This window comes from Daphnia pulicaria, chromosome 2, assembly GCF_021234035.1.
Source record: "Daphnia pulicaria isolate SC F1-1A chromosome 2, SC_F0-13Bv2, whole genome shotgun sequence".
In the NCBI taxonomy this organism is placed as follows: domain Eukaryota; kingdom Metazoa; phylum Arthropoda; class Branchiopoda; order Diplostraca; family Daphniidae; genus Daphnia; species Daphnia pulicaria.
The window spans coordinates 1,282,200-1,307,718 of NC_060914.1; the positions used below are offsets into that span (position 1 = coordinate 1,282,200).

The following is a 25,519-nucleotide window of genomic DNA, read 5'->3' on the forward strand; positions in this document are numbered from 1 at the left end:
GTCATTTTTATTTCTCAAAAAAGTTGTCAAAGAAGAAGAAGGTATGAGATTAAGTCGTCTGCTTTGTTTGTATTTTACCAAGTTGAAATTATGGCTGCCGTTTATTTCTTTTTCATTTTTTAAATAATTTAATAATTACGACAAATGGAATTCTATGGCGTGAAAACGTTAACAGAACATTTTTATCCGTAATTATTAATCCTTAAAATTCTTTCCCGAATTAGTTCTATGTACCTTAGGAAAACTCCAAAGCCATCTATTGAGCTTAGCAGGCGGATTTCATTCGTTTCCACATTCCTCCAACCCCACCAACCCCAAAATGCCTCGCCCTAAATCCCTTCGGGAAATTTTGATTACGCAAAACATTGTGAAAGGATATAAGGCAGGATTCTTGTAAAGAATTTTGTTAAGATAAAGAATTAATTGCTGCAATGAAATCTTCCGGAGTTGGTTTTCTGCAAACTCGGCTAACGGAAATGTTGGAATCCTGCAAAGCACGTTCTGTAGTAGAACCTATGCTAATAATCTAAGCAATAAAAAAATGTATTTGTTTTTAAACAACCCTCTAAAAAAATACAAGTTCATACTTTAGAATTGGCGATTAAGCCCAATTCCCGAATGAATGGTAAACTGAAATTCACGCCAGAAGGGCTAAAAAAAACTAGATAATCAGGTACCTGAAAAAAAGAAAAGAATTAGCGACACTGTAAGAATTATATTGTTTTATATTTTACTTTATGGGACAGTTGAAGAACAAAGTCCTGTAAAAGTGGGTGGGGAACAGTCACGTAGCTGTTTACTATTTCAATGGATACATCGTGTTCTGCTAGTGTTCGCGGAAGAGTATCCATCTTTAAGCTACTACACGGAAATAGGAGTGGCAGCGGGAGATAACCATTTTGAAATTCTATATGTTAAATGATAGTATACAAATTTATAAATAAAAAATTATTTTTCTGTCAAACCCTGCACTATTAATGAACTGAGATTCGCTGCATTTCCGCAATCTTGTCCTGCCAGATTCTTTAAGCCAAGAAGCGTCGCAGCCGTTTCTGCGGTTTTAATACCAACACAATAGTGTCGCTTCTCTTTCCATGCATCAGACAAATCAGCAACGGCTTTATTAACAGATTCTGCAGATCTCTGGCTCGTTAATATCATTCCTATAAAAATAAAAATCGAAGTAAATAGCTTATTAAAAACAGCAAATAAAACGGCCAGGTAAAGCGTCAACACCTGAGTATTTTTCCGGTTGATTAAGACATTCTCTTAGATGTTCTGTTTGAAACTGAAATGAGAGTGTTGGGACCAACATTCCTATAAAGTTGTTCTCTTCTAGAATGGATAAGTAGCGATCGTCATTAGAAGTAGTTTCATCCGTAGATTTGAAAAGAGCCACTATGCCTCGTGAACCACCTGACATCGCTCGATTGCAACGGAACCCTAAAAAACAACAATAAAAAATTATTAGATTACAGATCGCCCTTTAAATACGTAAAGCAATTCAGTTGAAACACTAATCAGAAAAGAACAGTCTATAAATTCAAGAACCGAAATAGACCTTGTACTGCGGCAGATAAGACGTGACACCACTCTTCCTTGAGAAGCCGAAAACTAGACACGACTAAAGTGCGATGAGCAGTTTGATAAAGATGAACAACATTTGCGATGAGTCGGATCTCCGAAACTCCGATGACTGTCAATCTGGTCAATCTGTAAATATCATAAACGCTTCTCCTGTTTACGTTGTTACTGAATTGTAATTGATTATTTTCATGTATAATTAAAATAGAACAAATTTTTCAAATTAACTTGAACAAGGTGATGGAAAATGTCATGCAACACTGACGGTTCAATTGCAGACGAAATTATGTCAAGTGTTTCAAAAGTGATTACATAAGTGTAGTCTCATTCATGGGATTTTATAATTATCGTCACTGCCAGTCCTTGAATTTGTGTGTTTTTAAGAAAATTGCCTTACAAATACAAAGCAATAGAAAAATGACAACTTCACAATACATAAAAGAAAACCTGGAATTTGTAAAAGCCAAAATGATGGCAGCCTCTTTGAAAAGAGTCCAAGAGGTATGTACCTTACTGTCTTACTTTAACTTGTAAACTACAATTGTCCTATAAACGGGATTTTTCCTTTACCTTGTAGGCTGCCGCTTTTAAAGCACCTACATTAGTAGCTGTTTCAAAAACTAAACCAGTGGATGATGTCATTGAGGCTTATCATGGTGGACAAAGACATTTTGGAGAGAACTATATTCCAGAGCTGGGAGGAAAATCAACTGATCCAAAAGTCTGTAAATTTGTTAATGATATACTTGAATTATTACTGTTGTTTTAAATCTAAATTGAGTAGTACCATTCCTAGATTTTGGAAGAGTGCCCAGACATTCGTTGGCATATGATTGGCCATCTGCAAAGTAACAAAATGAAGAAACTGGCTTCTGTGCAAAATTTGTACATGGTAGAAACAATTGATTCAGTTAAAATAGCTGATGCTTTAAACAAATCCTGGGTAAAACTTAATAAAATGGAGAAACTGAAAGTTATGGTGCAGGTTAAGACCAGTGATGAAGAAAGTAAATTAAACAAGAAAATTTAAAAATCATACTGCTTACTATTTGTTTCTTCAATGTTTACAGGCAAAAATGGAGTTGAGCCTTCTGAAGCTATTAAGTTGGCCAAATTCATAATAGAAAAATGTTCAGAATTAGAGTTTTGCGGATTGATGACAATTGGCGCCTCTAATCATGACGTTTCTTTGGGACCTAACCCAGATTTTCTTGTAAGGTTTGCGGTATCTATAATTATTGCTAAAATAATACTAATTTTTGTTTACTTCCAATAGAAAATGATTGAATGTCACAAGGAAATCATTTGCATCCCTGATTTACCAAAAGAGTCTTTAGAATTATCAATGGGAATGTCTTCCGACTACGAACATGCGGTAATTTTCATGCCAAAATTTGAAGGAAAAAAATTTATTTTTTGAAATCATTCCTGTAAACTATTTAGATTGAGCTTGGAAGCACAAACGTAAGGGTCGGAAGCCTTATTTTTGGGTCGAGAGCCCCAAAACATGAAAAAAGTAGCAACGAATAATGAAGTGCACATGTTAAACGATGACGTTAAAATGCAAAATCCAGCAATAAAGAAAATCCACTCAACCTAGAGGTTACGCATTGAAATTTTGTTTGCGAAGCAAAGCGAGACGCTCTGATACAATTTGTAAATCTCTAAGTCGCTGTGGAGTACTTATACTAACACTTAATGGAGTAGCTTTACTTTGAGTGTCGGATGGAGTGAATTGTTCCTGAGACTCGACCGCGAAAATTTGGCTAGATTGAGTAGATTTCAGCGTTCCTTCCAGTGTAGAGAGCTCTTCCAAAAGATCTGGTAAAAAATTCAATTTAAAAAAATAAGTTATTGTATGGTACTAGAGAAACGTACTTAATAGTAAACAAGAAAAACATACTTGTCAAATCGAAAGATTCTGAAATATTAGAAATTTCGTGTTTCACTTCCATATCCAGAATGGATTCCTCTCTTGTAGGTATAGTAGTGCAACGAGTTCTCCAAGTTTGTTTTGTATCGATGAAGCGAGACATTTCTGATACATCTTGCTCACTTGTTTCTTGGCAGTAATTTGAATGGAGAATTTTCCGTTTGGGTAAGCGTCCAATTCGTGTTGAGTTGGGATTATATAACAGAGTTGTACCCCGTACACTTTTTACTGGGTCACAGGGTAAATCAATGACGTCATCTGGGAATAGCATGATGGATGGAGTGCCCTTGATTTCGTTTCTTAAAGTTTCTTGTACTGTTAGATGCAGTTCAGATTCCTGCATTTGCTTCATTGAATCAATGCACTTCATTAGGTATTTGAGCACGAGTTCGGCTCTCTTCAACATCGATCTATGACCACTAAGATCGCTGACGTTTCCTACCGCTAACAAGGCAGCACCACGAAACTCCCGAAGGGCTATTAAAATTAACAGTTAAAATACCTAGAAATTATCTGGCAACAACCGTAACGTATTTTCGTCCTACCAAGATGAACTTCCTTTAGATAAATTTTAGCTTTAGTTGCATCGTCCCAATTTTGCCCTTCTACAATTGCCAAACATCGTGTGGTGATCAGTACAATCGGGCGACAGTGACGTTCAAGTAATACCACGTCCTGGACGTAAACATTTTTTCTAAGTTCAGTAATGTGGTTATTCAAAACCTTTTCTGCAACCTAAATTTGAAAATGATTGTAAATAACAGACATAAGAAGTTCTTTTTTCTAACACCGTACGTGACAGAAAGCAATGGGATCGGCGATAGAATCCAAGCTAGTTTGCATGTGCGTGCAGTGCTCTTGGAAGGAACGCCATAGAAATTGTAGGTGGCAACTCGCTGCTTTGTTCGTAGGATCCAAGTAGCAACTGTAAATTGCCGGTACCATTTCAGCTTCAAGTGATTCAAGGAGCTTAAGAGCGCATCTAATTACTTGAATTTCTAAGGCATACAAAATAAGTGGAAATTAAGTTGGTCGAATTACCAAATATTAAAAATTATACTTGGAAGATCTGCGGTCGATGACAGTGCAAAAAAACAGGTTTGTAAGACCCGTTCCATAACCTACAGGGTTTATTTGGGAAACATAAGATTGTACCATGGGTTGATTGTTCTATAATTTTAACTGTGTTTTAAAAATACTTACATTGTCAAATTCTTCCACTTCAGCTGCGAGGTCAGAAGTATCTCGTGATGAATCCAACTCGTTATTTTTAATTGGACATTGGTGTATGAGTCTTCGTATCGGTTCAGTGCAAATAGATAAATTCTGCAAAATTAGGTAATTATTAATAATTTGATAAGCGCGTTTAGATTTCTTAATTAACCTCGACCATCATTCTAAGCAAAGAATGGTTGACACTCTGTTCCATGAGTTCCAAGAAATCACGGAAAATGTCGACGGCCAGTGATATATCACTGGGTGAGTTTTCTAAATTGTGTAGCAAAGATTGTAGTGATCGATATTCGTTCAAAACACGTTGAGAATGAAGAGTTATCTGAATCCGATCTTCTTCGCACGAAAACTTGGATACGGTCATGGCGTGCTGCAGAATGAGATTCATTCGCCAACCCATTTCTTCGTCCTCGAAATGACTACATTCAAGTTGTTCCAATACGTCGTCAATAGCGCCAAGGAAAGATGTGCCATCGCGAATATCTTCAGCTGACTGCTCTAAACCAAGAAGTTCGCTTATCTCGTCAAGCAACGAAACCAACTCTTTCACGACAAACTCCTTCGAAATCTAAAAATGAACGATCATAAAATAAATTCACAAAAGAACTTGTTTAATATATGCCTTGCTATGTTTGCTCCAGGGATAGCAAGCTATGTTCTTGATAACTTCAGCAAAGGAAGTTACTAATTTGCGAATGCAATTGAGGTGAATCCAGAATTCATTTTGCAACTTGTGATCAAGTAAATCTTGAATACGATGAGACAATTTTTCAGAGAAACTTCCAAACCGTATGATGAATTCCTGTGCAAAATAAAATTAAACAATTTTGATCAATTGAAATCTTAATACTAGATATGGCACCCTACTTTGTATAAAGACAGAATTTCATGAAGAAACTGTGTGTTCCTCATATTATAAAGAGGTTCTTTTAAGTAGTTGATGGAATGTTGAAAACTTTTAATGAGCTGCTGATCCCAAAAAACAAAAATCCTTAAAAGAACTTCTAAAAGCCCAGCAATTTTCTCCTGGAATGTTTCCAAACTTGTTTCATCTGCTGTAAGCCAAAGAGAATATGTTGCTGCTTCTTCTGCTGTCATTAGCATCTCCTTGAATGTTTCAAAAGTGTTGATCGAAGGGTTAAGGTTCTTTAATTTCCTAGCGAGAAGGTCACAAAGCTGTTGGGTTGATAACCTGATGCCATCTGAGAGATGTTCTAAGCTCTGTCTCAGATGGGGCTTTTCTTCCAAATCTTTTGTTGTCAATGAGCTGATTTCTAATACCTAAACATGGAAAAAGGTACATGATTAATGCAGAGTAAAACAATTTCTAATTCAAAAACCCTCATTAAATTTGACGGCTTATTCACTAGTCACTACAACAAAAAAGGGTCCATATCGTACTTGCTCGGTGAGTAATTCCAATGCATTTGTAAGAGATTTTGTCTTGATTCCATCAGCCAAATCCTCCATCATATATTTAAATTTTATAAACTTATTAGGTGTAAGCAAAAAGTTATGTTGTTGATATTTAATACTGGAAGCTCTTTTCTGTATAAAAAAACGTCAGAACTCAGAAAATTGACGAACCCACTCCTCCGTTTTTAAACTTCAAAAACATGTTCGATGGCGCGATGTTGCCATTTTCGATTAACGCTCTCTTCATAAAAAAAAATAATTTCTTCGAATCGGATTTCAAAGTTGAAAATAAAATAGTAAATAAATCACTTTATTATTTCCTCACTGAAAAAATCATGAGCAATTATTTTTAATCAGGTGCATCTAAACTTTTTTCTGAAACGTTATTTTCAGTTTCATCAGCTGTTTCTTTTTGGCTTGACGTCGTTGACGAAGGATGTGTCGAATTTGAGACATGTGATTCGCATTCAGTGCTGCAATTATCATGGATGGGAGACTTGAATGTCAAGTGTTTTACGTGTAAATCATCCTTGATCGATGACTTATCAGTATCTGGAGAAACTTTGGAATGGCCAACGTTAAGCATCACTGTCACAGATCTCGTGGTGGTCACTCCATCAGAAGCATGGCGGTGGGCTGGCGATTCAACGTCTTCCACAGGAGCAACATCGACGTCGACAGTGGCAGCACGCTCGTAGTTGCAACAGGTTCTTGACTTGCAACCATCCTTATTACAGGTTAGTACACAGGTTGTACTTTGTGCTGGTGTCAAATTTCCAAACTAAGGTAAAACCATAGCTAAACTATTTAATTTATTATTGATTCATGAAAGCATTAGATTTACCTTGTAGAATTCTGGTTGTAGTGTTACTCGAGTGATACCTTGACCAAGGAAAAAAATTCTGATGGGTTCCTTGACACTTAGATAAACATTTTCGTTCATGAAGACTAAATGCGCAGTAGAAATGACTCGTTCGGGAGTTAAAGCCCATACGTGTAAATCGTGAATGTTAACGACAGACGGGAAAGCATCTTTTAATCTTGTTTTCAGTTCACCAACGTCGATGTGGGCCGGTGTAGTTTGCAAAAGTATCTGTCCGGCTTGAATAACTACGATATTTCAAAAATATAAAGGTTTATAATGCGAATTGATGGGAATAGAGGTACCAAATTGTGTTTTGTAAGCTCACTGAAAGGGTAAGATGTGATGACAAGAATAGCAACAGAAACGATTGATAGAATGGGATCGATTAGTAGAGAAATTAAACTCTCTCCGTTTTTGTATACGACTGCAGCTGAGATCAGGGCGATGACAGTACCTGTAAAAATGACACCGAATTAGAAACTTGATTGGTTTACGGTATTTAATTGACTTTGAATTTTATTTTACTTGCGTTGTCACGAAAGACAGAGTACATTGTTGGCCATCTTTGTGAAACTCTGGCAATAACGCCTTTAACTTTCGCATTGGAGGGTTCCATTTGCGGAATCATGCCATCCACTTCGGTTTCTTCAATATCTTGTGGTTTCCCACCAGAGCATTCATTTCTATCTGTACTTGCCAGACGGCGTAATCCTCGACGGACAGCGTCTTCGGTGGCGACTCCATGCTGGACGACCACATCCCCTCCCGGTGTCAGAGCTAGAAAACTCCCTTGATGATGAGTAAAGCCTACGGTAAGAAAGCGTTCATCCTGTCTAGATTTGTTGTTCCCTTTTTTTCGATAAAAATTGATTTGTATACCTCCGATGAGCAGAATGCAAATGCAGTTGAATACTATTCCAACCCCAGCGACGATGCAGATAATCTCCGGTTGATGCATAGAATCCATGTGATCGGAATGGATAAGAGTTTGAATAGCCTCCACAACCAAGGAGAAATCCAGTGCGCTTAGAAATAGAAGGTTAACCACTGTCGATAGTACCTCCAGACGAGCCTATCATGATAGAAAGAAGGGGGGAATAAACGTGATAAACACAGCCGATTAAAATTCACACATCAAACATTTACAAGCCCAACAGTCACACCAGTCGTAATAATTTTTTTAAATGCGTAACCTTAGAACTAATCTTGGAGCCCATTTATTATTTGTTACGTGCCTACAACAGATAAGAGTTGTAAGTGCTCCAATGGATTTTGGGTTACAAAGTTTACTCATTCTAGTTCAAAGGCATGGTTTCGATGTTTTATGTCTTTGAATAACACGAGCGATTGCGCTATTTTTCTTCAGTTGAAAGCCATTGTTCTATTCTTAAATAATCGTTGAATTCATTATTCCTTATCTTAGTAGCACTCTGTTTCCCGAATTTTGAAAGACCATTAAAACAAAGTTTTGTAAAAGTATTTTTCATTGATTTTTTCAGTAAATAGTTTTTAAATAGATAATCTAGTCCTTGCTTGGATTTCTTATTCAACAAAAAGTAATATAACGTAATGGCTTTCTCAGAAAAAGAAAACATCTTGTTCCTAAAACCTTATTAATGGTGTGAGCTGTCTAATATTTGGTAGACCATGAACAGCAATAAATGCTGCACAAATTTTTTTAATTACCCATCCAAATGTGTTTGACACGCTGGATCCACGTTGGCACATCTGCATTATTCAAAAAAGAAAAAAAAAAGGACATGTTAACAACATGGTAACAACAGCAACAGAACATAATAATTTTTTTTGCGATTTGAATTGACTCTTTGGACTTTGACGATTTAAAAACAAAACTGGACTTTGTGACGCTACGTGCAAAGATATCTTTAAGATTTTATTTGAACTTCGTCGCCGCTTCAATCTTCGCTCAAGTCCAAGTATTGTTTACATTTACGTACGAAGGTTCTCGTCTATGGCGATGCCCTCTTGACATTGAAATGCGCAATTCAATTGATTGTACATTCTGTACACCAGAAATTGAAAATAGGAATTGTTGAATACCTTGATGGTGGTGATGCAACCAACTAGCGAGAATATGTTGTACAGCATGTGGTAGGCGGCCGCAAGGAGCGTGAGGGAATGAGTTATGTGACTCATAATGATTTGAACCAAAAACAAGGCGACACTAGCCACTAGAACACATATCAGCCGGTCTAGCCCGGGCTGCTTCCACAGTATATTTTTCATTTTGTGTTTATTTCTTCCACCTTCGTGCAAATTGCAGCTGAAGGGCAAGAAAAGTACAATGCACCAACACTGAACTTTCAGCTGATCTGCTCTCGAAGCTATCTAGGTCACAACTGGTTTTTTTATTTGAAGGTTTTTTGGAGGGGTGAGACTTGTTGCTAGGCAGTTTTCCGGTTCGCGTCCATGGGTAACCTAACTATGTCCTGCAGTTGACATTTGTGAAATGTTCGATTGTATTCGATAGATAGAATTCGAGTTTAAAAAAAAAAAAAAAAAAATCGGGGAGTAGGTGTCGACTAATTGACAGCCAGCGCACAAGCGTCGGAGCAATCAAGCCTTAAGAGGCGTATCTGAAGCATGGAAAAATTAAGAGAGATAGCCAGTTGGGGAACGCCCATTTTTGCTTCTTCACCTCCGGACGCGACAACTGCTTCAATGGATTTGCCCAGTAGTTGAACACGATTATTCTACAATGTCAGACGCATATCTTTTCTCCCTTGGGGGAAGCCTTGCAATATGTGGCCGGTTTATCGCTTAAAAAAATCAGTCAGACCACAATCTAATATGTACTTGTCGCAAGACTCGTCAAGTGAGATAACCAAAGTGCGTCAATACAAAATGCCCTCATGCCGTCAGTCAATGCTATCAAATATCTGACATGTTGAAACCAGACAATAAATGTAAAGCCTAGGTTTTTTAGCCTAGTTTAAAGTCCGCTGCATGAAAAGAGTTGAAGGTTTTTGTTATCCAAATATTATTCATTCAATGCCGTTCATTCAAGGCTAGAGAACTATTAACGTCTCGAACGAAATAGAAATGCGAAATACAGCGTAATGGTATAATACGTACAGTGCTTGCATTGTCAATTTGCCAAAATGTAGCCCGTGCACGAGGTTTCTATCTGTCAAGAAATTATGCAACTAAGCATTTTGAACGCGATATTGGCTACGCGAAATTCTGCGGTTTTTTGCGATTTGGCGTGAAAAAAGGCGAACGGTTTAGCGATGAAGTGAATCATCAGGAGGTTATAGGTTTGGCTTACAACAAACAAGAATCAACACGAAGAGAAGGAAATATAGAAGGCGGGGATGGAGGAAGAGCGTGAAAGTAAAGAAGAGAGTGAAAAAAATGTTGCGGGAATGTTCATTTTAGGAGTGGCACAGAAATAGCTCGGAACGCACAACCCGTACCAAGAAGAACTAGGCGGCGGCGACGGCGACCGGCCGGTCTCCTATAGCTATGGAGCGCTACCATTCTCGCTGTTTTGTCGCTGCGATTGGTGCCGGGAGCCGCGCTGATTGTTGGTTTTGCCTTCACACAGCAGCTGAAACTGGAAAGTGTGGTAGTAGCTTGTTGGAGCATAGAGGCAGCCGCCCCGGTCCCCCCTCATACCAACCAAGGGCAGCAGCAGCAGCCGAGAGCAGGGCCAGGCTATACGCACACCCACCTTCTTGAATTTCTCTCTAGCTAAAGCCGAGCCGTTAAGGGCCAACAACTAAATATGGAACGACTCAACGGCAGTCAGCTGCGATAGTTCCCCATTTTCTTTTTGCGTTCCCTCAATTCCCGCTTTGTCCTTTGCTGCTCACCGGTGTTCTTCGGGGCGAGGAAATTTGTATCCGGAAACCGCGAGCTGTTTGAAATGGAATCAAGGCTCTTGTTTCTTGTTATTTAACGGATCATTGCCCTCAGATTCCTATGCTGAGGGAATGTAAAGTTAGAACTTTCCAGATTCCCTTTTCATTGCTCAGTGAAAAGTCACTTTTAATTGGTATACCTGTGTAATTATTGTCCGGTAACATTTGTCCGCCAAATAAGCCAACAGTTTGCAATGCATTGTTAACTTTAATACTCGATACTTTTATGAATGAGTTTGAAGTCGATGGTGGATTGCTTAAAAAGAAATTTGATACCAGTCACTCTCTGATTGATTTGAAAGAGTTTATAACTCTGAAAAGTTGCTGATAGGAAAGAATGCTCATTGAAATTCCATTGGAGAATTAACTCGTGTAAACAACGCTTAACGCCCAGGGAATAGTCTTTGATATTATGGGGAACATCCGTAATGAGATCCAAAAACTCTGCCCTTGTTTGTATTGGCATCGCCATACAGTTGATGAGATTTGTATACAGTCTACGCAAAAATAGAGGCGCGGATGACTCATCGGCATCATACTCTCAACTGCATAACTTTGAGTTGGTGTACAAAGTAAACGTGAAATATTTACAGAGTAAAAAAAACTATTCTTAGAGTCGATTTCGAATGTTGCCGGATGGGTTGGCTATATCTCATTATCATTCTAGTTCTTAGATACTTTTCTTTTTATTTGTATTCCGGAAGTGTCCAAAAGAAAGCAAAAACTTGTAGACTTTTCGTATCATTTTGGTCCCTGGATAGGACAGTAAGTCTACGACGTTGGTTTCGCCCAATGCTGTGTGCACGTATTAGGTGTAGAAGAAACGGGGTCGGTAGTGCAGATAGATTTTTATTCGTCCGGACTGTACTACTCTAGAAGAAAGATGCTTGCTGGTCTTGTCTTCTTTGCTCTGCCGTCTTGGTGCCCCTGCTGACGACTAAAAATAGGTAGCCATCCCTTCCGCCCGGAACGGAGGAAGCGCTTACACGGTGGCTTTTGGCCTAATAAACCGAGGAGGAGAGAGTATGGACGGCGTGCAGGTCTTGTGTTGACGTCAGCTCTAACCGTTCCAGCCGCGTTCCGTGCCGTGGTACACGAGTTTATTAGGACTCGAGAACGGATTGTCCCAGTCGCTCTTTGCGTGGCAGCCCGAGTGGTTTCCAGTCGCGAACGGCTCGTTCCAGACTCCGGTGCTGCCTTTACGCTCAAGTCAACTCCACACAGACCATTCGTGTCGCCCTTCCCCCACTGTTTCTTTTTTGATCGTTTAACGTCGAAGCTTTTGTGAGTACAACAACGTCCAAGTGAAAACAATTTTCGTACCCCAAAATATTTAAAAACATAAAAATCACACACAAGCCAAAATCCAAACGGAAGTTTCTGCAACCGACCGGAAGTGCGGATGCAGAAACACCGACTTCCTCCACTTTCAACTTGAACTAACGAAACATTTTTGATTGTTTTTTTTTTGTTTTTTTTCTATTTTGATTTCATTCTTTCCATTTACCGAATTCACACCTATAACGTCGACTTTGGGCTGCAGAAAACTTTTCAACCATGTCTGATGAAGAAGAGTACTCGTAAGTTTGAATTTTTCGCATTGCATTTTTGTGTTTTTTGGAATTGTTAGCGGAGCTGCGTACTTTCTCCCGTTTTACACAAAGTCTAAAATGGGGACCCGTATTTTAGCGATGTATATACGAGACGTGTGCGATAGGGTATATAAAGTTCTTTTGCCCATAGTCGGACATGAAGTCTGTAGCGCGTTCCGACAACTGCGCGTTGGCTATATTTAAACGTGCTAAGCTTAGCAGCAGCAACCCAATTCTTTCTATCCTCATTCCGTCTACTACTACTACTATCCACTACCCTAGCCTCCTACCCCCCACCCACTCTTTTTCTACCACCTTTCGTCGCCCGTCTCGACGAGTCTTGGCCGTCGTGTTTATTTCCATACATCGAGGCGGGACATCCAGCAAATACTCCGTTAGAGCCAACACACACACCACCTTTTGAGTCCTACATTCCTCTCAAATTATTTTCTCAAACACACGAAAACACAGTTATTTTTTTTGTGTAGGCTCTATTAAGTTATTACCTAATTATATTGTGCTATTATTGTATGCAACTGTGATATTTAATGCATTTCTTCTTTTTTGTCTCTTTTTCATGTTACCCAACGGAGCAGTGATGAGGAGGAGGTGTAAGTCATCATTTTATTCTGCCAATTTTATCTTTCCATTACGAAACAGAGACGTTCGTCTACGTCGCACATTATCATTCATGATTACATTTAGCGAAACAATTTCATCTCGTGCTAAAGTTCAGTCTGGCTGTCAGACGATCGGTACATATCAGGAGGGTTGGGACGTGGGAGGGCGTGAGAAAAAGGGCAGAGTGCGTACGTGTTCAACTGGATCGACGTTTATTAGGCACTGTGATTCGTTTCATTAACCCGAGCTTTTTCGGACTGAAACTGTTACTATTCAACATTTTTTTTTTCTTTCGCTGTCCAATCCGGTCTAACAACTTCTGTTACTCACATTTACTTTTTTTTTTTTAAGTAACGAACGACAGATTTCCATTAAATTTGTTCCTGAAAGTCAAATCATTTTCTATTAATACTCACAAACTTGATTTCTTGGTCACTCAAATGATTCAAACGCTTTCTGGGTTCACTTCATTTCAACCGCTTTCATAATGGAATTCATAATTACATTCTTTTCCGGCCGAATTTTCCATATAACTACAGCACTAAATCGTGTTAACACGCCTTTCACACAACACAATCCTGCTTACTATCTATACATTCATGGATTGCCTGACTGCCAATAATAATTCGAATGTTTTTCTCCTCTTTTCTTTCTCTCTTTCTGTTTGTCTTGTCCTTTCTGTTTTTTACAGGTCCAAGTAAGCCATCGTCTCTGCCTTTTTTTCTGAACAACAACGTGACCGTATCGTTTATTAATCGTTTCTATCGGTTGTACATATATAAGTATAGTATAGAGGTCCAGTTAAATAATTCCATCTCAACTGATAATTTACTTAGAAATACTACGTTTATTATGGGCCCCGTAACCTCCTCTCTCCGCAAAACCCGCAAACATTTCCCCTTGTCCAAACACAAATATGTTCAAGTTGCAGGGCTTTCCACGATCGATTATTCTTCGTCGTGATCGAGTGTAATAATATTCTAATTCCATGGCAAAATTCCAAAATTACGAGTAACGAGAACTCTTGGAACTAATCCACATTTCTTACACCCTCTTTTATTATTTCGAAGTATTGTTACTTGTTATTTGATTTACCTTTTATTTTTTAATTTTCATTCGTCGTAAATGAGAATAATCCGCTTGCATTATAGCTTTCACGTATCTACCCAGTCGTAGTGATTTCGACTACGAAACAATTTTTTATTTAAATTTTCTCTCATTTTACTGATTGGCTTTTTTTGTTTAAATTTATTTTTTTCATCCAATTTGTCCACCTCAAAAAAAAAAAAAAATACTCGAAACAAAAACAAACAAACAAAACAAAAACAAAAATACAAACAAAAACAAACATCGCACGGCAGAAAGGAGCCCGAAAAGAAGTAAGTTGTTTAATCAAAAACAGCCATCAGCAAACACACACACACATACATACATACATAAAAGACACGAGCCTATTGCACAAATATTGCACACCTTTTCAGCACCGAAAAAAGGGAAGGTTCACCTGCAGCGCTTGGCTTGCCGCTTTTAAACGACGTATTATCACTTACTCGATTTCTACAGCAAATTAAAGCTTTCAATGTTGACTCGTTTACGTCCGAAAAAAAACAAACAAAAATAAAAAATTTCTCCTATCCTTTCCCGTCCAACTCTGTCAAATCCAACTGATAAGTCTTTCGGATATCAGGAAATTTAATGTTGTGTTATTCTGTTTTTTCTCTGATTCATAATTTCTTTTCTTTATCTATTTTTTTTTTTTGTTCACTCTCTCTCACCCACTTGCTTGTCTCCCCTTCTCCTTTTATTCCGCGATCAATCCTGGGCCAACTCTATCACTCTTATACGATGTAACTTGCGCTCAATTCCGTCCATATCTATCCTGTCGGTTCGTACCTCAGGAAACCCCAGAAAAAGGGGTAAGTTAATACAGACGCCTGCCAAAATGAGTGAGCATGGCTGATGCTGTGGTGTATACACTTTTGATTTCCTTGGTTTTTCATTTTTCCCGGTTTCTGGGTATTCCCTCCACGGAAGACATTTTTATACTACACAGGAGCGTTGTGCAATCCGGGTCTTTCGACTTTCTCTGGTTTTCTGATTTTTGAATTTCCCCCACTTTGCAAGGTTTTTTTCCCCCTAATGGGTTTGGTTTTTATTCTCTCTTGCCCTCCTCCCATCTCCTGATTCCATCAACTCCTGTTTTTAAAAAATCATTTTGTCGGACGAAGAGTTTTGCATGAATCATCAGTCAATCCATCCAATCCAACAAATCAAGCACCTCCTTCCCGATCTATCGTGTTTTTTTTTCCTAGTGTGCTTTCACGTTTGTAAAACTTTGTTTTTACTGGGTTTGGGCTTTTATTGGCCATGTGTTGATTTAGATTCTATAGTTTGTAGTGGTGATGATGTTTTAGATTTCTACCTCACTTCTGTGTCCCTTCTTTAATTATTTTCAAAGAGTGTCTGTTTTTCTCTTCACTTTTATAGAGTCATTATCCCGTCTGAAAACGGATGTCTTTGTGTGATGAATGTGTGATTTGATGCGCGCTGAAGCCAAAAACACATTAGAAATTCCTCCTCCTAAAATTAGAAACAAACAAACAGACAAAACACCTCGAGTGAACGAGGCTGTCGAGTTTGATTGTCTTTTTTTTTAAATAGATAGTCTTTTTAGAACTTGTTACCCCTTGGATAAATAATAGATTTATCCTTTTTATTTGACACATCACAAACACATTAGTAGAAAAAAAATGAATTAGAACATTTTTTTAGTTCCTTTTATGGATTGTGGGTTATCTAATCGTAATGCGTGTGTTTATTAGAGCTCCGGCTCCGGCTCATCATGAAGATGAAGGACCCCAAGGTGCTGATGTCCTCAAGGTACAGACGCATCATTTCCTCTTGTTTGTCATCAAAGCTAATGCCCTTATTTAATCGCAGCACCGTCAAGACCAGAAACGAGCTGAGTTGGAGATTCAGCTGAAGGAATACATCGACGAATGGCGCAAACAGCGCGTCAAGGAAGAAGAGGACCTCAAGCGTCTCAAGGAAAAGCAAGCCAAGCGCAAGGTATAACTCCTCTCTCAAAGTTCTGCTTACTGGATTTGATTAACCTTTTGAATGATGTCAATTGATTACAGGTGTTGCGTGAGGAAGAAGACAAGAAATTGGCAACGATGAAGAAAGAGGAAGAAGACCGTCTTCGCCGCTTGGTTGAGGAGAAGAAGCAAGGTGAGTTGGAGGAGAAACGAAGACGATTGGCTGAAGTTGAACAGAAGCGACAGGCTGCTGATAAAGTCTCCAAGGTAACACATGATTAATTTTGAATTGTTCAGGGCTTGAAACTTAATTCGGACTATTATTTGGGCATTCTAGGACAAGGCCGCCATCAGCTCCAACTTCAAAGTTGTTAAGAAAGGAACCGCCGATCCTACCGCTGCCCAGGCATCCACTGGTGGTATGGACAAAGTATGTGTCGCCCATCACCAGAAACGTTCTATCAATTCCTAGCTAACTCTTGCTGTTGTTTAACTCGATAGTTCTCCAACGTGGAATCGGCCCGTAACGACTTGTTGAAGTCCAAAGAGCAGTTGGAAGAAGAAAAGAAAATTTCGCTCTCCTTCCGTATCAAACCTTTGGAAATCGATGGCCTGGGTGCGTCTAAAAATCCTGTTGTTTCCGTATTTTTTAGCATCACTCGATTGATCAAATTAATTATTTGAATCAGGTTGCGATGGTCTTAGAAAGAAGGCCGCCGAACTTTGGCAGACAATCGTCACCTTAGAAACTGAGAAGTACGATCTTGAAGAGCGCTCCAAGCGTCAAGACTACGACGTAAGATCAAACATTCCTTTCATTTGTTCTTATTTTTTTACTTATAGTTGTTGATACCCTAATCATGACGTTGAAACAGGGCGATTTTTGGTAGAGACCTATAACTTAATTGTGGGAGGGTTGCAGTAAGCTGTTTGCAATTTGAAATTACTTAATTTTGATTTCGGATGTTGTCGAATCTAGTTGAAAGAGTTGAAGGAAAGGCAGAGGCAGCAGAACAGGCAAAAAGCCTTGAAACTTGGATTGGACCCAGAGTAAGTCGTTGGGGATGTCGGTAGTTTTGTAGTGTACAAAAGTGGTTGCAAATAGCGTGCAACAGCATCGAATGAGCCATCCAACCTGTTCATTTTAAACAAAAACAAAACGAGTGTTTAAATAAATAGGAGACGCAAACAGTAGTAGATTGTGCTGTCCCACTAGTGCTGTAATTAGCTGGCTCTCATTATATATTTGCAGTTGTACAGCGCCAAATTCACCTACACCATCGATGTTCACGATAAATAGAGTTTAGATATTGCTTGGTGTATCACAGTTATAGAGTAGATAACTGATGACAGTTACGAACGCGATGTTTTGTTTGTGGTAGTTTAATGAGTGATGACTAATTCTCTTTCACGTTTTTCCCATTATTTTGTCGCCCATCCAATTGATGGTGATTATTAAAAAACACACCTTGTGTGTGTGTTTGTAGCTCAAAGAGCTGAAAGAGAGGCAGAAGCAGCAGCTTAGGCATAAAGCTCTTAAGAGAGGATTAGATCCTGAGTAAGTGATCGTGTCGCCCTTTTATGTGTAACTTCACTTCATTTGTACATCCTTTCAATAACGGGCACAAATTATTATTTCTTTGAGTTTTTATATTACCGACGGCGAAATAATTGACCAGCTTTTTTTTTATGTTCATTCATTTCTCTATCTCTCAATCGGTTCGATTTTTGATAACCGAATTTTTTAGACCCACTTTTTGCGGACCGGCCGTTTCTCCTTGGCAAATTATTAAATTCAGTTTTTTAATAAGATTCAAACATAACTGCCTGCGCCGTTTTATTTTCAGTTTATTGGCTTTTCTCCTCCTCAGCTTGTTTGGCTTTGTGTTGAAATACCTGCGGAATGAATTATGCGTTATCATTTGCATGCGTTTATACTTTCGTGTTTTATTTACCAAACAAATCACAATTCAATTCCATGTCAACTAATTCTTGTTTTATCTTTGAACAGGGCTTTAACTGGAAAGTACCCGGTAAGCTACCATTTTCCATTTTCTAGTCATATTTTACAATTTTATTAGCATTTTACAAAAAAAAACTTATTATTTACAGTAATTTACTCTAGTATACCATTACATTAAGTACCCTAGTTAAGTTGAAATGAAGCAGTGAACCGTTGTTTTAATAATATTCGCTAATCCCGTCTCCAACCAAAAATCAACCGTCATCATTCAGCCCAAAGTCAAGTTGGCTTCCAAGTTTGAGCGAAAGTTCGATCAGCGCACATTCGTCGACAAGAAAGGCCTTTTCGATGGTGTAAGTTTTGTGGACGCGTCGTCTCCACCTTCCTCCAAGCTCCTTCCACGGCCCCCTTCGCCTCCCCCCAAAACAAAAAAGAGTCGAATCAATCCAAACGATCGTTTTTCAACAACATTCCAAATTGACTATTTTTTTTTCTTTCCACTGCGGATGTGCATACATAATTTGTTAGTGCCATTTCGGAAACGCGACGGCACCGCTACAGCCTACAGCACGCGTCCGGTCTTAAAGCACCAAAAAACTGCTGATCTTTATTTTTGACAAAAAAACACGATCACGCGATCACAAAAATAAGCAGAAGCTCAAAACAAAAACAAAAACCCAACAAACAAAACAAAAAATCACACATACACACTTTTAATACGGTACGTGTAGTAACACAAACTGCATCGAACAAAAGCAAGTTGCAAGTATCCTCTTTGACAAACCGACCACACCCGACTTTGTACACCCCCAGCCAAACTACATATACTGCCTTGATCATGTTTGCCAGAGCAAAGCAGAATCGAACTCAAAAAAACATCAGCCAATCGCTGCTGACGGAAGTTAACCACCAAACCTCATGATCCCTCCCTGTACCTCCAATTATGATGTTAGCAAAAATCCCTCCCAGAAAAATCCACCCAACCTCAAACTATTGCGAAAGGAATCAATTAGAAGCTGAGAACATTGACAATTGATTGTTGACAAATCACAGCATTTTGTTTGAACCGAACGCAGTACGATGTATATACATATATCGCATGTTTATATTGTATCATCCACTCATAGTTATGATGGTTATGTGAAACATCCGATAGTCCGGATTCGAATAGTCCCCCCTCTCCTACAAGCAGTTGCAGGTTCCTTTTTTTAAACGAAAGAATCGGTTCCTCGATGCTCGATAGACCTACTTAGAAGTTATTTTTTACGATTGATGATTAAGCACAAGTACAGTACTCTAGTAGAATTATTCGATACAATGTTTTGGGGATTTGATTTTGAACGTATCAATTGCCCAATTCTGATCCCCCACTCTTTTTCCACCATCCACCGCTTGCTGCCTTTCCGGTATGTCGTTGACCACAACCAACAACTAGCCCAAAATCGCACTGGCCTCGAAATTTGAGCGCCGTGTCGACCACAGGACTTACTCGGATAAGAAGGACCTCTTTGCCGGTGTAAGTAAACCCCCACCACCTTTCACTCCATCCACCCTCCACACAAAAACAAAACATTTTAAAAGCCATTATTTTTCTTGCTTCTTTATTCGTCGTTTTTTTCTTTTCTTTTTCATGATTTTTCATTTCCTCTGAAAGATAATTTTCTTTTGTCTTGTTTTTGTCACTTTTCTTGAATTATTTTTAAAAAATTTTCGTCGCTTTTTTATTTATTTATTTTTTCATTTTCTTCGTTCGATATTCGACCGTTGTCCGTTTTCCGTGAGGTTTCATTGGCATTTTTTTTCGTGACCGTTTTGGAGGTGTATCCCAACGTCTTTATTTCCAAATTCTTTGACTTCCATTCTCGGATGCGGTCCCGTCATTCCTCCCGTCCATCCCGCTCCTGTGTATATTTACTGAAACTTGCATGCGGCTTTTATTACTGGCACGCCTTTGGAACGGTATGCATGCAACACAAAAATCGAATCGCTTCATATTTGGCTACTTGTTGCGTGTTCGTTTCCACAACACTTTATGCACCTCAACATAATGCGTATTAACGCAATTGTTTGTTGATTTCCAATTTCATTGGATTTTTAATTGCGTTCCGTTTTCCGCTTTTCTCATCTGTTTTAAAACGATCTTTGATCGAGTTTCACGTCATGTCGACTGCCTTTTTAAAAAATTCAGTCTCTCGTCATCTGTACCGTCCTTTGGACTGATTCGCTCTTCTTCTTGTTCTCGTTTTCGTGTTTACTTTTGTCTTAATTTTTATATTCTCTATTTTTTCATTCATTCATTTTTGGTTTCATTTAATGACACAAAAATGTCATCGTCACACGTGTTCTTCGACACCGTCACCTGAATCTGGCTGAATTCAATTTTGAACACGAAATTTTAAAAAACACATATCAAACACACAAACAAAGGGATGGGACGTTATTGTGAAAGACGTCGATGAAAAGTCCTGGCAGGAGAAGTACACCGAGTATACGACTCGCCCCAAGAGTAAGTCTTTGATGCCCAGCGCATCATCGATTGTAAACTCTGATGATGATGTTCCTTAAGAAAACACACACACACATAAAAAGAGCACTCAGTGATTTTCTTAATTTTTAAGGCTTCCGCTTCCGAAATGCCGATTTTTTTACATCTACACACACTTGCTTTGCTTTTAATTCCCATTCTTTAATTTTTTGTTAAAATTCCCGCCATGTTTGTTAGAAATTGATTGATTTTCTTTTAAAACCTGAAACGGGTGTGGGTGTGTCTCGTAATAATTGCAATCATTTCGAAAATTCCGACTCGCGCCAACTGATCAAAATCTTTAAGGTAAGCGACGGTGTCTCGCCAAAATTGATTCAACCGAGCACGTGTGACGAAATTTTATTATTATTTACTTTTAAAAAACATTTCTTTTATTTCTCCAGTCTGTATTCTACAATTCTTTCTTTAAACTTTTATTTTTACTGTCTGGCACGTTATATCGTTCCTCTCCGACTCTCCTCCGACCACAATTTCTCTCCTTTTTATCTAACTTTTTTAAAAACTGAAACACGAGCCCATCTTTAACTTTCGGATGCTTTTTCGGATATTGGTGGGTATCCATCCCCGTTTCTGTTTTTATAGGGCTGGATTGCCACATACTCTGAAGGCGAAGAGAAAGCCTGGAAGGACAAATACGAGGCTTTCCAGACCCGCGAATACAAAGGTATGTCCTTTCGATCTATCCTCGCCAATTGGACTTATCGAGTGGTTTTTTTTTACCCCGTCTCTTTTCCATATTACCTCTGTCTATCCTCCCTCTCTTACCTTTTAGAATTGTTCAATGCTCGCGTTATTTTCTGTTTTTGTGTGTGAGTTAATCGTCAGTGAGATTCGCCACCTTGTAGCTTATAGCCTTGAATAGCAGACGATTGAGACTCTGCTATTGACAAGAAGTCCAACTAGGTTTATTCCAATGATTGATCGTAAGTATAGTGTTAAGTTTGCGTTCAAATGGGGAATATAATTCCTTGAAACTAAAAACAAATTCATCGTGTGCGTGTGTTCGTTCAACAAAAATGGATCTAACATTGTGTCAAATCATGTTTAAAATTCTCAAAATTTGATTCGAGTAGAATTGTCAATTCGTCCACTAGTCGTGTGATTGTCGTGTGACGCAGTAGTAAACTGTGTTGCACATTGTTGTTGTGTTCAAAGCTTGCTCCGCTGAGATAGGCAAAAAAGATTACGTGTTGATTGTGTTTGATTGCTTATTGGAATCTTATTAACAATTGACTTAACCGACAGCTAAACTCCCCAAATGGTTCGGTGAGCGACCTGGCAAAAAGAAGGGAGATACCGACAGCCCGGACGGAGAGGAAGCCGAGCCCAAGGACGTGGATGATTTCCTGGAACCTCCACCCCCAGTCGTTGAAGAGGAGGAAGAAGAGGCAGCAGAAGAAGAGGAAGAGGAGGAGGAAGAAGAGGAAGAAGAGGAAGAGGAAGAAGAAGAGGAGGAAGAGGAAGAAGAATAGATCCTTCGTAACTCTTCATACTTCAACTTTATACTTGATTCTTCCCTCTTTCGAATTGCTTCGTTTCGTATGTCAAATAATTCTGAAAAACGGACAACCTTATCTCTGCCATTGTATCATTTATTGGTTTAACCTTTTTCTTTGATTGGAAATCTATCCCACCTCCTTTTTTGTTTTTTTGTTGGATTATTTTTCTGAATGGAGCCACTCTGATCGAATCAAGAGAAACCACCAACGTCTATGCGAGAAAATATCAGCAACAAATAAAACGCGTAGTCGTCTCTTCTCTGGTCATGTTATAAGCCTATCTACCCAATCTTTTTTTTTTTTTTAAATTTTACTTTCACTTTTCTAATTCTTCAATGTGTAACTTCTCCTTACAGCTGTTTCCTTTATTCTTCTCTCTTATTTCTATCTCCACTTGATTCTTTCACCCACCTATTTTGCCTTCTTCTCCTCTTTATGTTCTAGGCTTGATTACGGTTGAGTTCACTGTGTGTTGCATATTATATCTATCTTTACCAGACAAGTTGTACGTTATACCGACATACACATGGCTACCACTTATTAACTGCGTTATTGCTGTGTACATTCTATTTTTAAACGGTCCGTTAGTCAGTTTTGTTTTAAGTTTTAATGCCATCCGACTAGATCGACGTTACCCTTATTATATAGCGAACAGCCAGAAAACAGATACGTATTGAACTTTATTTCCTAGATTAGTAGATCACAGACCTTAAATTTCCTCTTTGCTTTCAAGAGGGTCCTGTAGAGTTTTATTTTGGTGGTTTCGGTCTAAAAGTAATTAAATTGTCCGGGGATTTCGTGCAAATTTTTACTTTTTATTTGACTGTGGTAGGTAAGGGGGGGGGGGGGCTTAGTGTAACTATTTGATACTAAAATAATCCCGATCCGTTCAGCGGATGTCGAGCGCGTGTGACTAAACCACTTGCGCTTTTAGTCTTTTACCGTTTGTCATAGTTTTACATGGAAGGGATCGATATAAATTTTTCTATCGATTCCTAAGAAAAGTGTCGTCTGCTTTCGTTATGTTTACAAGTTTCAAAAAGAGAGAGACGAAGTTTGTGTGTTTAAGATTACAAACAAAACGGAATGATAATTTTTCGAAATTCAGCTGAAGGTAAAACACAATTTTAAGTGATTAAATGTATTGTTGAAGTATATCTGTGTTCACAATCTATATATGGAAAGTAATAATGGAGATATCAGTGATATCAGAAAACATGGTAGGCCTAAATACAAAATTTTCTATTTGCTCTTTGCTTTTTTAAAAAGGTTAAAGTTTAAAAAATGTTGAATTTTTAAAACATCACATAGGTTGTTTGTGAGTAAATCAATCCAATGTTGTTCCTACAAGAAAATCACAGGTGTATGTGAAAAACGATCATGTTAATATTAGAAAACATGGTAGAGATAATAGAAACAATTTCATTATTCCATTAAAGTTTTTTTAGCTGTTTTGTGCTTATTTCTGTTTCAGTGTTATCATTGGATATCATTGTAGTTTATAGTTAACTTTGCAAAAATATTCTTGCTTGTAATTTTAAATATTCTGGTTTTATTGGAGGAACAGCAATTTAATGATTATTTATTGAAAAACCTGTGTTTCAAAATTAAGATTGCTGAATGATTTTCAAATTTTAAAAATAACTTAACTTTCAACACTAAAAGCAAAGTGCAACTGGAAAATTTTATGACCGAGACTTCGAGAGGGACCACGCTGCAACGGCATCTCCTCGTATAACTTGTAAATTGTAATTGGATAAATTGTGTACACTCCTACTACTATATCATAGCTATAGATTGACTATAATACTTATGCTTTCCTATCTGGCATTAAAATCATACCAGAATGACTATTACAATAACTATTTCTTTCCTCGAATACTCTCATAAGCTCGCGTTCTCGTAAATTATATGGCTCCCGACACCACCATAGTTAACTGACTTCAAAAACGAAAGTAGAAAACTTCCATTAAGAAACTTAACAGTGCCAAAGAAACCCCGATACCAAGAATGAAGAACGCGCTGGTCAAATCAACGAGCTTTATGGGTTTCTGACGGGCTGATTCATTACTATTCGCCAGGCACTTGTCTACGTATGGTAGATTGTTTTTTAGCCAATGAATCATTAAACCAGTCTCCCAAAGGATCTGAAGCCTAAAAAATTAATTTCGCACATAATTCAGATCAGTTTTATAAGTGTGCTAATCAATTGTAGTACTTCTCGCTAAGTAGTTGATTGAGTTTGTTGCCTTTCTGTAATCCAAGAGTGAAAGCCCCCTCTGATATTGGGATACGACCGGTTACGTGAAATCTACATTTCTTGCTTTGTTTTAGATCGATGTTGATTAAGTAAGTTATGTATGATTCAATCTGTAGAAAGCAAGCAATACTAAAGTATATTATAATTCAAAATAAAAAATTAGTTCAGAATTGAGAAGAAGAAACTTACTGTAGGGAAAACGTACTTCAAAGAAAAGATGTTGGACACGCCCTTTTCTGGCGTGGGGTAAATGCTTTCTGGTTTTCTGCGCATTGCATCTCCTATGGCTTTTAACGTAGCGGAAGTGGTGTTCTGTAAAGTATAACAAAAATATTCCTTAACTAATTATTCAAATTATTTTAATAGTTTAATGCTGCCATTTACAAGAACCGTATTAGCCATGACACTGTTGGCGCTGGCTGTCATAGTCAAATCCTGACTGGCAGCTAAATCTTCCAAAGAATTCACGGTAGGCTTGAATTTTGTCAAAGTTAATGAAGACATCAGAGTTCCGGAGTAGCAGTTGACTAGTACCGTGGCCGCCAATAACCACATCCCGGCCATAACACGAAATGAAGTTTGACGGACATTAATGTTCAGTCCTATGTAATAATAGTTACCGTACCAGGGCACGAGTGTCACATTCTTTCTAGTTTTATCTATTAAGTGCTGTATTCAGCTCAATGAATACCTTGATTTGTACAGACAGAAGCAATGTACATCGCGTAACTACCGAAAATGGTAAACATGTTCTTCTTTGCACCATAAAATTCACTATTTGGCAAATTAGGCCAATGAGAGTAGCACCAAGATAAATATGAGAAAATCGCCAATACAGACACGATACTCAATAGTATGCAACCCCAAACCTGCAATTTTCAAAATCTCAATATTCGATGTGGGAAAAAGAAATAATTTGAAAACAGCTATATAGCTTACTTACCGAATACTGAAAAGGTCTGATCGGACCCCAGAGTCGGCTTTCCTCATCTGGTTTAGGGACCATAAATTTATAGGATTCGATTGCTACCGGATATGAAAATTCCATATACTGAGTTCTACGGAATTAAAAATTTGCAAATTAAG

At 38.2% G+C, this 25,519-nt stretch overlaps 6 protein-coding genes across 19 annotated transcripts; 2 read left to right on the forward strand and 4 right to left on the reverse strand.

Moving 5' to 3' along the window:
* Nucleotides 1-346: 346 nt before the first annotated feature.
* LOC124327283 (uroporphyrinogen-III synthase-like) lies at nucleotides 347-1,769 on the reverse strand. The gene is made up of 6 exons (XM_046786276.1): nucleotides 1,562-1,769; nucleotides 1,237-1,443; nucleotides 966-1,163; nucleotides 735-907; nucleotides 588-677; nucleotides 347-526 (listed from the first exon to the last, which is right to left on the reverse strand). Exons 2-6 carry the CDS (start codon nucleotides 1,421-1,423, stop codon nucleotides 407-409), a joined length of 768 nt encoding a protein of 255 aa, XP_046642232.1. The 5' UTR covers nucleotides 1,424-1,443; nucleotides 1,562-1,769; the 3' UTR covers nucleotides 347-406.
* Nucleotides 1,606-3,179, forward strand: LOC124327262 (pyridoxal phosphate homeostasis protein-like). 2 transcript variants are annotated; one of them, XM_046786251.1, is made up of 7 exons: nucleotides 1,606-1,715; nucleotides 1,822-2,085; nucleotides 2,162-2,305; nucleotides 2,381-2,591; nucleotides 2,655-2,797; nucleotides 2,861-2,959; nucleotides 3,028-3,179. In XM_046786251.1, exons 2-7 carry the CDS (start codon nucleotides 1,915-1,917, stop codon nucleotides 3,112-3,114), a joined length of 855 nt encoding a protein of 284 aa, XP_046642207.1. In that variant the 5' UTR covers nucleotides 1,606-1,715; nucleotides 1,822-1,914; the 3' UTR covers nucleotides 3,115-3,179. The 2 variants fall into 2 exon arrangements, with proteins under 2 accessions (XP_046642207.1, XP_046642206.1); XM_046786250.1 differs by lacking the exon at nucleotides 1,606-1,715 and having other exon boundaries at nucleotides 1,767-2,085.
* On the reverse strand, nucleotides 2,978-6,387 carry LOC124327034. The gene is made up of 10 exons (XM_046785844.1): nucleotides 6,152-6,387; nucleotides 5,618-6,031; nucleotides 5,373-5,552; nucleotides 4,902-5,318; nucleotides 4,721-4,843; nucleotides 4,578-4,638; nucleotides 4,313-4,515; nucleotides 4,063-4,252; nucleotides 3,488-3,994; nucleotides 2,978-3,405 (listed from the first exon to the last, which is right to left on the reverse strand). The coding sequence occupies exons 1-10, from the start codon at nucleotides 6,221-6,223 to the stop codon at nucleotides 3,188-3,190; spliced, it is 2,385 nt and encodes a 794-aa protein (XP_046641800.1). The 5' UTR covers nucleotides 6,224-6,387; the 3' UTR covers nucleotides 2,978-3,187.
* A 73-nt stretch (nucleotides 6,388-6,460) lies between these two features.
* On the reverse strand, nucleotides 6,461-9,680 carry LOC124327125 (zinc transporter 1-like). The gene is made up of 7 exons (XM_046786042.1): nucleotides 9,093-9,680; nucleotides 8,718-8,759; nucleotides 7,911-8,103; nucleotides 7,557-7,838; nucleotides 7,357-7,485; nucleotides 7,011-7,276; nucleotides 6,461-6,947 (listed from the first exon to the last, which is right to left on the reverse strand). The coding sequence occupies exons 1-7, from the start codon at nucleotides 9,276-9,278 to the stop codon at nucleotides 6,516-6,518; spliced, it is 1,530 nt and encodes a 509-aa protein (XP_046641998.1). The 5' UTR covers nucleotides 9,279-9,680; the 3' UTR covers nucleotides 6,461-6,515.
* Nucleotides 9,681-11,991: 2,311 nt separating this feature from the next.
* On the forward strand, nucleotides 11,992-22,713 carry LOC124327186 (troponin T, skeletal muscle-like). 13 transcript variants are annotated; one of them, XM_046786136.1, is made up of 17 exons: nucleotides 12,001-12,199; nucleotides 12,459-12,495; nucleotides 13,104-13,118; nucleotides 13,820-13,825; nucleotides 15,027-15,044; nucleotides 15,951-16,008; nucleotides 16,069-16,197; nucleotides 16,269-16,433; nucleotides 16,504-16,596; nucleotides 16,668-16,782; nucleotides 16,856-16,962; nucleotides 17,146-17,216; nucleotides 18,178-18,199; nucleotides 18,402-18,482; nucleotides 21,257-21,338; nucleotides 21,920-22,053; nucleotides 22,084-22,713. In XM_046786136.1, the coding sequence occupies exons 2-17, from the start codon at nucleotides 12,473-12,475 to the stop codon at nucleotides 22,144-22,146; spliced, it is 1,182 nt and encodes a 393-aa protein (XP_046642092.1). In that variant the 5' UTR covers nucleotides 12,001-12,199; nucleotides 12,459-12,472; the 3' UTR covers nucleotides 22,147-22,713. The 13 variants fall into 13 exon arrangements, with proteins under 13 accessions (XP_046642088.1, XP_046642086.1, XP_046642082.1 ...); XM_046786132.1 differs by lacking the exons at nucleotides 17,146-17,216; nucleotides 21,257-21,338 and adding exons at nucleotides 17,654-17,724; nucleotides 20,557-20,635 and having other exon boundaries at nucleotides 11,992-12,199; nucleotides 21,920-22,713; XM_046786130.1 differs by lacking the exons at nucleotides 17,146-17,216; nucleotides 18,402-18,482; nucleotides 21,257-21,338 and adding exons at nucleotides 17,654-17,724; nucleotides 19,565-19,645; nucleotides 20,557-20,635 and having other exon boundaries at nucleotides 11,993-12,199; nucleotides 21,920-22,713.
* A 476-nt stretch (nucleotides 22,714-23,189) lies between these two features.
* On the reverse strand, nucleotides 23,190-25,459 carry LOC124327236 (glutamate receptor ionotropic, delta-1-like). Its single transcript, XM_046786204.1, has 6 exons — nucleotides 25,377-25,459; nucleotides 25,125-25,302; nucleotides 24,818-25,035; nucleotides 24,623-24,745; nucleotides 24,392-24,543; nucleotides 23,190-24,327 (listed from the first exon to the last, which is right to left on the reverse strand). The coding sequence occupies exons 1-6, from the start codon at nucleotides 25,437-25,439 to the stop codon at nucleotides 24,117-24,119; spliced, it is 945 nt and encodes a 314-aa protein (XP_046642160.1). The 5' UTR covers nucleotides 25,440-25,459; the 3' UTR covers nucleotides 23,190-24,116.
* Between the last annotated feature and the right edge of the window lie 60 nt (nucleotides 25,460-25,519).